Below are 12478 nucleotides of genomic sequence, written 5' to 3' on the forward strand. Positions count from 1 at the left end.
ATAATAAAAAAATACGTCGCAAAACGTCAGCATGATTATTTACATAAAACAGCGTAATGCACGAAGATCAATATAACAAGATCTTATTAACAAATAAAATGCCAAATTAAATCATTTGTATATCCAATTAGCGAAAAATCCAGCATAAAAAATAACTTTTTAGCCTGCTTATTAGAATCTAGATAGACTCAACAACACAAAATAATTCTGAAGGTACCTACTTAAAATGAGATAAATTCATACTCTGGTATCATTTTTAATTATTGTCAACTGGTAATACTCGTAGATAAGAAAAAAACATGGCGGACGAAGTCGCCAGGGCTCAGGCGGCTGTATCTAACGGCGGAGATACGATATTTGGAAAGATTTTAAGGAAGGAAATACCATGTAATTTCATTTACGAAGATGAAAAGGTATTGCTTATATATTTTTACAAATTGCTTTAATTAATTTACGATAAATTGTCTGTTTTGGGACAGCTGTCACGATTTGAGGTTATGCCGGCAATGTCACTTCTATGATATCTTGAATATACTTATGATCAGAATAATTGGAGATTTACGCAATATTTTCAATGTAAAAATATTATATACCTATTGCGGTCTAAGCTGTCAAGTCGATAGTGCCAACCATAAAAATATAACTGCAATCAGAAGAAAGTTCCATCGCTATGTAAACTTATAAGCGCTTTTCGGCTAATACAGGTGTCAACACTAATACAGAATTTTTATTCAAATTGGACGTTTTACAAAACAAATCGGACGTTATATTGTATTTGATGAAATCGTTTGATGAAATTTCAAAAATATATTGAAAGTAGTACTCATGATTCAAAGGAGTATTGAAAATCTTGTCTGAAAACTTTAGTACGCGTCACCCGCAGAGACTATGACAGCGCGCCGCGCAGGCTTACCAATTTGACAGATATCACTCACTCCTTTCAACAACTTCAAATATCAAAAATTGTCAATTTTCAGTCGACCATGTTTTCGGAATGCCCAGAAAATGTACTATATCCCAGGGTACTCTGATTGGAAATAGCTAAATATGGTATCAAACGTTTTGACCAATATTACTAGTCTTTTGGTTGGTTGGAAGATATTGCTTTTTAGCAATAAGCCTGCCAATGTACTTATTTCTATTCTTTACATGATTATTATTAAAAAAATTAAAACCCTTATCCGCACCCCAATGGTGCATAGGGCACTGTGTCTTATAAACGCAGTGTTATCGTGATCGTTTTACACATGAAGGAAAGGTGATCAGCCCTCCGCTTCAGGTACCAGTCCATGGTAATATTGAATAAATATTACAGAGAAAAAATTACTTATATTTATTTTACCCCCCATGGGAATCGAACCCGGGACCTCCAGAACGGTAGCCGAGCGTGCTGACCATTACACTACGGAGGCGGACAGAAGTTTTTACATAAAGTTTAAATAAATAAATAATTCAAGGGTTTTTTTATGTCTAATTCAAGGGTTTTATATTTTATATATTGTAACTGCAGACAGTTGGTAGAATTTCATATTGAACTGTTGGGTAATATATCCAAAATTAAGCAAGGTTTATTGGATTGAATTCTACTTTTATTTATGTATATGTTAATACGTGATGCGTTTCGTCTTCTTAAGACATTATCATTGAGTGTTTGATGATGTCCTAAGAAGAGGAAACGCGTCATGTTTTAACATATACATACAACATTTTGAGTGTTTCCAAATACTTGTTCACAAAATATGGATTATCTCCAATTACAGGAGTTATTTTCATATTATCTTTTGTCATCTCATCAAAGATGAAGAAGAATATGGAAGTCTGGGCATTTACGGGGCTGACGACCGTCATAGGCTGGTTTAAGTGATCACTTTACACACGTGTAACATTCACCAATTCTACCCATTATTGACAACCACACTACTCAAATTCTTGGAAGTTCTATATATATATATGAACCAATTTTGAAACCTTGTTCTTGAATCACTATAACTTCACTAGAGACATCTTTTGGTGAGATGTAAAGAAGCTTTTTACTAAGCAGAAACTCTTATATTATCGGTCGTCAGCCCCGTAAATGCCCAGACTTCCATATTCTTCTTCATCTTTGATGAGATGTTAAAAGATAATATGAACATATACATACATAAATGTAGAATTCAATCCAATAAACCTTGTTTAATTTTGGATATATTACCCAACAATTTTATTTTTTACCATGAAATTACTCTTTGATTACACAATGCTTGGATCTGATTTACTTGTCAGTGTGTGGCCTTCCACGACATCAACGCTCAGGCACCGGTGCACTTCCTCGTCATCCCGAGGAAGCCCATCTCCCAGTTGTCTAGAGCCGGCGATGAAGACAACCAGCTCTTAGGTCAGTGCCTTCTTCAACCTTCCCCTCCCGGTGATATGTATTTACAAACTACAACTTAACTTTAAAAATGAGAATATCAATATAAATGATAATAGATACGGGTTCACAATTTTTGTATTCCTCCTATAACGGTCGTCAGCCCCGTAAATGCCCAGACTTTCATATTTTTCTTCATCTTTGATGAGATGTTAACCTTTTAACCGCATTCACTTTGTTCCTGAGAGACGCCCGTGCGCGGCGGAATTTCGACGGTTTTGAAATGATTACTTTTATCATGTATTTAGTTAAGAAACGATTTATTTTCCTAAGCAAAAACGTTCAATGGGATTCATTGTGCCTTTTTGGTACTCTATAATACACTCGTGTCACATTATTCTTGAAATATATCGTAATATAAACAAATAAGATCGTAACATAAATAAATCAAAGCACGCATCGTGTGTCACTCTTACCCACTGGCGATGCGTAGCGTCGAGAGTGAGACAGATATAGGGCGTGATTATGGCGCGGACTAATTACCGACCGCAAGAAAAATCAGGGATCTGTTCTTTTATTTATCCTTGTGATGTTACAAATTATTAGTCAGATATTTCAACAGATGTCATAAGACCAAGGATTGATGTATTATTTTATCCAAAGTTCCACACCATGAAAAAATCCCTCCAAGTTGAACTGAGGTTCGAAACTTGGAGTAAAGTAAAAACACAAACGGTTATGTCAGCCGCGTACAGGGAATGTTTTGTGAAAACACATACGGTTATGCGAGCCGCGTGGATCCGGTTAAAAAATAAAATAGTTATAGTGATTTTAAAACAAAGTAATATTTTGATTATATAATTTTAAATTTGGTCTCCAGTGTTTTGGCATGTCTAAAGTTATTGCTTCAAATATAAATTATCTATTCTCGATATTATTCATATTTAAAGCATTTACTTTGTGGTTAGTCATTTTTAATTATTTATTTTTCTACAAAAATGTTATATAACCACTCACCGAGATTTTTATGTCTACCGGTTTCGAGACGTGCCCGTCTCTTCATCAGGACAATCACTAACACAGCATGCAAACAACACCACCCTTCATCACCATAGCACCATTTACACACTTAAAACTACACAAAATGAACATGCGATTTTTGGTCGACCCGAAGACCGAAATGCTCTAAAGGTTCAGCACCGACATGCGTTACGAGCCAAGGTTAAACATGCACTAGAATGAAACGTATCAATGAATCAACTTATATACTCGTAGGAAAAAAGGAGTGGGGGGGGTTTGAATATACACTAATATTACTAACATTTTTGTAAAAAAATAAATAAGTAAAAACAAATGTCTTAAAACGGTTTTCTAGTTAAAAGGGATAAATTATGTGTCATAAATTCATATTTTTATGTCTACCGGTTCCGAGACGTACCCGTCTCTTCGTCAAGACAATCACTACCACAGCATGCATGGTGCATAAGTTTTTGAGGTATCTCTACATGAGAGAGTACGGCTATTATCCTTGGCTCTACCCGACCCAGTTTCTCCAGGGTAAGCTTGGCTACAATAGTTTAGAGACTAGAAGGAATGTGTATTTGATTACGCATTTTTTTCGATTGTTGCGCAGTATGATCGATAATCCTGAAATTATCCGGAGCATTGGTCTGTATGTTCCCGATAGTTACCTAAGACAGCGTCCTATATACAGGAGCAACCTGCCGATGGTTATGCCTGTAGGAAGAGCTACCGCTATGTTGAACAATATCACATTGGATATTGATCTGTTCCATGTGTCCGAAGGAGTCTTCCGAAGCGGGATTCTTCTACACATTTAACAAGAGTCTTCTTGCTTACTTTAAAATTTTTTTTTTAATGTATACGCCTTAAATGTTAGTTTGTAATGTATATATTAATTATTGAATGAATTTAATTTAATTTAATTTAATTGAATGGTGGTATTGTTTATAAGTATAAATTATGTATTGGCCTCATTTACCCTATATCCCCGCCAGGTCACCTGATGGGGGTGGCCCGCAGGGTGGCTGCGCAGGAGGGGCTCGCCCAGGGCTTCCGGCTCGTGGTGAACGACGGGCGCGACGGCGCGCAGAGCGTGTTCCACCTGCACCTGCACGTGCTCGGGGGCCGCCAGATGGAGTGGCCGCCGGGATGAGTGCACGCAACTTTCCAATAAATCATATTGTTTGTTAAACTCTGTTTATTTATTTGAATTCCCCTTTTTGTGTACCTTTTTATAGTCAGGGTGCACTTTTGATCATAAGGAAAATTCGCAGTACACCATGAGGCAAAGGGCCAGGATTGAAGATCTCCTTCTTGTTGAGGCAAGGGGAGAGGGTTGGAAGCTCTCTTTCCTGATGAGGCAAGGGGAAAAGGTTGGAAGACCTCCTTTCTGATGAGGCAAGGGGAAAAGGTTGGAAGACCTTTCTAATGAGGCAAGGGGAAAAGGTTGGAAGACCTTTATCTGATGAAACATGGGGAAAAGGTTGGAAGACCTTTCTGATGAGGCAAGGGGAAAAGGTTGGAAGACCTCCTTTCTGATGAGGCAAGAAAAAAGGTTGGAAGACCTCCTTTATGATGAGGCGAGGGGAAAAGGTAGGAAGACCTCCTTTCTGATGAGGCAAGGGGAAAAGGTTGAAAGACCTCATTTATGATGAGGCGAGGGGAAAAGGTTGGAAGACCTTCTTCCTGATAAGGCAAGGCGGGAGGGTTGGAAGACCTACTTCCTGATGAGGCAAAAGAGGGGGGTTGGAAGCTCTCTTTCCTGATGAGGCAAGGGGAAAAGGTTGAAAGACCTCAGTTATGATGAGGCGAGGGGAAAAGGTTGGAAGACCTTCTTCCTGATAAGGCAAGGCGGGAGGGTTGGAAGACCTACTTCCTGATGAGGCAAAAGAGGAGGGTTGGAAGCTCTTTTTCCTGATGAGGCAAGGGGAAAAGGTTAGAAGCTCTCCTTCCTGATGAGGCATGGGGAAAGGGTTGGAAGACCTCCTTCCTGTTGAGGCAAGGGGGTAGGGTTGGATATTGACGAAGGAATTACAAATTGATGATAATAAGGAAGGCAAAGGAAGAAGGGAGTTTAGGGAAGGAGGTAGAGGAAAAAACTAAAGGAGGAGGTTTGATGGACATATCGCTCACTCCTTTCAAGAACTTCATAAATCAAAAAACTTGATTTTTCAGGAGAACGTTTTTAAAGTTTGAAAATATAGTACAATCTATTAAAAATAAATATCAAGCCACTTATTGAACTTTTTACAGTGCAACAGATCTTTTCAGGTAGAACCTGAAGGTTTTTTCTCCATTTGAAAAATATTTAGTACATTTAAAAAAAAAAATTAAACAATACCTTTTCTTCAAAATGCAAGAAAACTTTCTGCCCTGTAGCGGGTAAATATTAAGTTTAAAATATGCCTCTTTTGCTGGGATATAGTACATTTTCTGGGCATTCCGAAAACATGCACAACTGAAAATTGACAATTTTTTATTTATACGTTCTTGAAAGGAGTGAGGAGTGAGTGTATATCGATAGGACATATTACATGATACTAGGAGGGTTTGTATTTTAAATTATGGAAAAATCAATTTTGTTTTTTTTATAAGGAAAAGTCATTAAATTTCGGTCAAATTTTAACCTAATTTATTTATTTCTTAGAATTCTATGTACATTTTATATTAAATACAGTCTGAATTTTTGTTAAATGGTACAAATATAAATATAGTTTAATATTTTATCATCATAATTTGTGTTTGATAATTGTTCAAAACACCTATTACTACAAAGGAATATAAAAAAATCACACTAGTGTTTTTACAGCTATCCTGACCGACAGTTATCAAATCGGGAATACAGAAGGCTGTGCTTTCCGTTTACAGGGCTTACGATCTGTCATTGGCGAGTGTGAGTGATCAATTTATGCAGTGTGTAACATTCACTTTTCTACGTCCATGATTGACAACCACACTACAAAAATTTCCATTATTTATACATATATCCGACTCCCTGGTTTAATGGTTAGCGTGTTTAGCTACCGTCCTGGAGGTCCCAGGTTCGATTCCCATGGGGGGGTGGAAATAAATATTACTGATTTTACACTCTAATATTTATTTAATATTACCGTGGGCTGGTCCCTGAAGCGCAGGAGTGATCATCTTACCTTCATATAAGTATTGATCAAGGTAACACTGAGTCACTACAATGCAGTGCCCTATGCACCATTGGGTGCGGATAAGGGTAAGAAGAAAGAAGAAGAATATATAGAAAGGATACAAAAAAGGTTTAATTTAATTAAAATATCAAAATATGTCAGGAATTTAATTTAGTATGAGAAACCTAACAAAATAGTAAAGAAGAAAAATAGAATAGACATAAAGCATCCTAATTTAAATAATGTGGTTGTTCAATTATCAGCTGAATCACTAAAACCGGCCGACGGACGGTCGTTAGCTCTGTAAACGTCCCGACTTTCATATCCCCATCTCATCGACACTGTCACCATCAAGATATATATATATTCCTGAAATATATGAACTTTTCAACAATTTTTTTTAAAAATGGCTACGCTATGTACTTTTAAAACACTACAATAGCTATCCGTCTAAAAAAACGGATGTAAGCTACGCAAATACAACCGTGAGTTTATCGTATAGAATATATATATATATGTATATATATATATATATATATATATATATATATATATATATATATATATATATATATATATATATATATAGTCTTAAATCTAATGTGGGTTCATTTAAAAAATATACTTTGATGTGAATAATACAATTTTTCTCCCTTCGAAACAAAGTTTCCCAAACCTTCTCAGCCCGTGGACCGCTTGTCAATTTTTTTCATAGACCCGCCTGTCCAAAATTGAATTTCATGTCACCTATCAATGCACTAAGGACGGGTGTAATGTGCAATCCTGTATAATTAAACAAAATTGAATATTCAACTCGGCCGACATACTACGACATGGCCCGCCGTAATTAGCATACATTTTCTATTACAGCTAGAAGTACACCAATGTGCAAAGGCAAATAGCCGCAAGTTAAAAACAGTAGTTTTGAGATAAAGGAGTTTATAGTTGACTTAAAATCATGCTTTTTGCCAACACGTGTGTCAAATTAATACAATTTTGCGGCTATTTCGATAATGAATATCTCGGTGAAGGAAAGAGATGGGAGTAAAATCTGTGATTGTATATCGCTCACTCCTTTCAAGAACGTCATAAATCAAAATACTTGATTTTTCAGGAGAACGATTTTAAAGTTTAAAAATATAACACAAGGTATTAAAAATAAATATCAAGCCACTTATTGAACTTTTTACTGTGCAACAGATCTTTTTAGGTAAAACCTGAAGGTTTTTTCTACATTTGAAAAATATTTAATTTATTTATAAAAATAATAACACAATACCTTTTCTTCAAAATGCAAAAACAACATTTTCAGCCCTGTAGCGGGTAAATATTAAGATAAAAATATGCCTCTTTTGCTGGGATATAGTACATTTTCTGGGCATTCCGAAAACATGCACAACTGAAAATTGACAATTTTTGATTTATGACGTTCTTGAAAGGAGTGAGCGATATGATAAAGGCCGGTTATAAGAATGCTTTGATCCGTGTTACGCCAAACAGCCGCAATTTGAGTTACGGCTAGTTGAAAATACATCTCCCGCCCTTAGTTAACTTCAAATCTTCTTTTTAGAAATTTCAGTCACTGGCCAAACCCGGTCATCATAGACCACACTGGGAAACAATGCTTCAAAGGTTATTATCATCAAAATAAATTAACGAGGTTTGCACAGCCTAAAAGATTTTTTTGTTTAAATTGTGATCTTACGCTAATAACCGCGTTTAAATTACAAAGTGACTTCTCCGCTACTCGGAGAAGTCACGACAAGGAGTCCTTGTTATTTAAAAAACGCATCCTCATGGGCATTTTTATTTTTTATTACTAACTAACTAACTAACCATCACGCCGCTTCCCCGCAGGGGTAGGCAGAGAGAATAGAGCGCCACATCATTCATTGCAAACATTCTTCGCCTCTTCCACGTTCATGCATCTCCTCATACATACCCGCCGATTGTTACGACTCCTAACCTGACCACTTTCAAGTATTTGGCATACCTGATTGTGCCATGTTTTTCTCGGTCTTTCTCTGCTTCTTTTCCCGCTAACATTCGCCTCATAAATTTGTTTTACCGTTCTTTCCTCACTCACTCGTTCTATATGTCCAAACCATCTCAACACACCTTTCTTAATTTTATCGATAATGCTTATCTCAGCTTTGCATTCCTTCCTTATTTCACTATTCGCACATCTATCATACATCGTTTTGTCACACATTCTTCTGAGAGATCGCATTTCGACTGCATTCAGTCTACATTACATTTTATTACAATAGCAAGTATGTGTGTATGAGGAAATGCATGAACGTGGAAGAGGCGAAGAATGTTTGCAATGACAGAGTGGTGTGGCTTTCTATTTTCTCTGCCCACCCCTGGGGAAAAGCGGCGTGATGGTTAGTTAGTTATAGCAAGTATACAGTGTGCCAAATACTTGAAAGCGGTCAGGTTAGGAGTCAAAATAATCGGCGGGTGTGTATGAGATGCACACACGTGGAAGAGGGGAAGAATGTTTGCAGACAGAGTGATGTGGCGTTCAATCCTCTCTGCCTACCCCTACGAGGAAGCGGCGTGATGGTTAGTGAGTTAGATATACAGTGGAACCACTCATAACGGGTAATCCGTATAGCGAACAAAAAATGTGAATAAGTTGCTCCATCAATGAGTGAAATTTTACATGAGTTACAGAGAAAGGACAAAGCCTGAGTAGGGTCATGATAAGCGGTGTTGCATAAGCCGTACCTAGATTTCAGAGTCACTTAGACGTTAGGTAATTCAAAAACAACAAAAAAAAACTTAGCCGGGACAAATGTATTATATAATTAAAATGTAAGTTTGTTTTTTAATAAATAATAAAACCCTTATCCGCACCCCAATGGTGCATAGGGCACTGCGTCATATAAACGCAGTGTTATCTCGATCGATTACACATGAAGGAAAGGTGATCAGCCCTCCACTTCAGGTACCAGTCCAGTGTAATACTGAATAAATATTAGAGTGAAAAAATCACTTATATTTATTAAACCCCCCTGGGAATCGAACCCGGGACCTCCAGAACGGTAGGCGAGCATGCTGACCATAACACTATGGAGACGGACACCTTTGTTTTTTAATCACTATAAATATTTTATTATAACTTAATTATAATGTCAACCGGTTTCGAAGCTAACCGCTTCTTTATCAAAGTTACGTTTTAATTATAAAACGGAAAATCACAAAGTTAGTGCTTCAAATATAAATTATAAATGAATTATTGTTACGCTGTATTTGATTTTGGATACATTAATTTAAAGTTCAATGATTAAAGAAAACAATTCGTTTTTTACCACTTGAGTTTTATTATAGACTACATGTTTCAGAAGTTAAACTTCCATCATTCAGGTCTGTATAATAACTAAAATATAAAATATAAAATTGTTCTATAAATAAGGAGAGGGGAAAGTAAGGGGAAGGGGTTAGTCAAGAGACGGAGTTTGAAAACAAAGGAAAAATGGAAAGCAATGGTGAAGAATTTTGAAACAATATATTATTCAATAAATTATTATTAGAATTCAGGTTTTTTTGGGTTTCTCAATTTTCAAGATAATTCATAATTTGCCCTCTCCTTATTTATAGAACAATTTTATATTTTATATTTTAGTTATTATACAGACCTGAATGATGGAAGTTTAACTTCTGAAACATGTAGTCTATAATAAAACTCAAGTGGTAAAAAACAAAGTGTTTTCTTTAATCATTGTAACATGTCTTACCACAAAGTTAATGCCGAAACAATAAATAAAATAATTTTTAGTTCGTTATTTTCAAAAGCTTTTTTGATTTTACTCTAAAAAATTTAGCACTCAAAGCGAAATTATCGTAAAAGTGAATCACTTAACAATTTCCCATTGATGTGTGAAATACGTTACCGTAGAACGGGGCTACTTGAACTTTGAAATGTTACTTGAGCCCAGTACAAAAAAGAGATTTAGATCTGTATTAGGTCTACAATAATGAACGTATGGTGACAATAAGTGTCACCTGTCAGGGACACAATGAATCATGTCCATACGTTCATTATTGTAGACCAAATACGGATCTAAATATTTTTTTGTACTGGGCTCAAGTAACACATCAAAGTTCAAGTATTATTTTTTGACATCTCATCAAAGATGAAAGAAGAATATGGAAGTCTGGGCATTTACGGGGCTTACGACCGTCATAGAGCGGTCGCTTTACACACGTGTAACATTCACCAATTCTACCCATTATTGACAACCACACTACTCAAATTCTTGGAAGTTCTGTATATACGAACCAATTTAGAAACCTTGTTCTTGAATCACTAGAACTTCACTAGAGACATCTATTGGTGAGATGTAAAGAAGCTTTTTACTAAGCAGAAACTCTTATGTTAGTATGTGAGGTCCGAATCCTGGATTATAATCACACACATGAGAAACGCCAGAAAATACCATTTTCATTTTTACTATTTAAGCTTATAATTTGACCAGACAATTTATTTACAACATTACGTGCGTAAAGTGAAGTAAAGTACTAATAAAAGAGTTTCTGCTCAATAAAAAGCTTCTTTTCATCTCACCAATAGATGTCTCTAGTAAAGTTCTAGTGATTCAAGAACAATGTTTCAAAATTGGTTCATATATAGAGCTTCCAAGAATTTGAGTAGTGTGGTTGTCAATAATGGGTGAATGTTACACATGTGTAAAGTGATCACTTAAACCAGCCTATGACGGTCGTAAGCCCCGTAAATGCCCAGACTTCCATATTCTTCTTCATCTTTGATGAGATGTCAAAAAATAATATGAAAATAACTCCTGTAATTGGAGATAATCCAGATTTTGTGAACAAGTATTTGGACACACTCAAATGTTGTAAAGTTCAAGTAGCCCCGTTCTACAGTACTTATATCGTAAGTCATTCTAAAACTGATCACCTGAATGCAATAACAATTTGGAAGTATGAAATAAAGCGTACAAACCTATCTTTTTTAGCACATGATGTGATTCATACATTCACTGAACAATTTATTATTAGTTTTTCTTCTTCTTGGGCTTGTGGCCTTTTTTAAAGAGGGATTAGCCTCCTGCGATGTCGACTCCCAGCTGTCGATCCATCTCTTTGTCGTCTACCTTGGAGTTGGCCGTGCAGTGCGATGTGGGGGAGTCTGGATGGTTCCATTCTCCTCACACGCTCATACCATTGTCTCCTTCGTTGCCTTCCCCACCTAACGACATCTTCCATTGTTGGGTAATATATCCAAAATGAAACACGGTTATTGGATTGAATTATACTTTTATATACATATATATGATAATATGTGACACATTTCCTCTTATTAAGACATTATCAAACACAAAAGTGTTTGATAATGTCTTAATAAGGCGAAACGCGTCACATATTATCATATTTCGCTCAGTTCTTTCAACAACATCATATATCAAAAATTGTCAATTTTCAGTTATGCATGTTTTCAGAATGCCCAGAAAATGTACTATATCCCAGCAAAAGCGGCATATTTTCAACTCAATATTTACCCGCTACAGGGCAGAAAGTGTTGTTTTTACATTTTTAAGAAAAGGTATTGTTTAATTATTTTTTAAAATATACTAAATATTTTTCAAATGGAGAAAAAAACATTCAGGTTTTACCTAAAAAGATCTGTTGCACAGTAAAAAGTTCAATAAGTGGCTTGATATTTATTTTTAATACATTTTATTATATTTTTCAACTTTAAAAACGATCTCCTTAAAAATCAAGTTTTTTGATTTATGACGTTGTTGAAAGGAGTGAGCGATATGTAATATTAAAAATCATTAATGGGAGCTATTTTTCTTTAAATATATAATAATGATATGCAATGCATATTGTTTCGTATATATATATATATATATATATATACATATATATATATATATATATATATATATATATATATATATATATATATATATATATATATATATATATA

The 12478-nt window shown here is 35.4% G+C and overlaps 1 protein-coding gene across 1 annotated transcript; it reads left to right on the top strand.

Moving 5' to 3' along the window:
* Positions 1-282: 282 nt before the first annotated feature.
* On the top strand, positions 283-4568 carry HINT1 (histidine triad nucleotide binding protein 1). The gene is made up of 3 exons (XM_088273283.1): positions 283-413; positions 2266-2377; positions 4372-4568. The coding sequence occupies exons 1-3, from the start codon at positions 300-302 to the stop codon at positions 4527-4529; spliced, it is 384 nt and encodes a 127-aa protein (XP_088129409.1). The 5' UTR covers positions 283-299; the 3' UTR covers positions 4530-4568.
* The last annotated feature ends 7910 nt before the right edge of the window (positions 4569-12478 follow it).

This window comes from Brachycentrus maculatus, unplaced genomic scaffold (genome assembly GCF_059751285.1).
Source record: "Brachycentrus maculatus isolate JH-2025_06_01 unplaced genomic scaffold, ASM5975128v1 h1tg000566l, whole genome shotgun sequence".
NCBI classification, from domain to species: domain Eukaryota; kingdom Metazoa; phylum Arthropoda; class Insecta; order Trichoptera; family Brachycentridae; genus Brachycentrus; species Brachycentrus maculatus.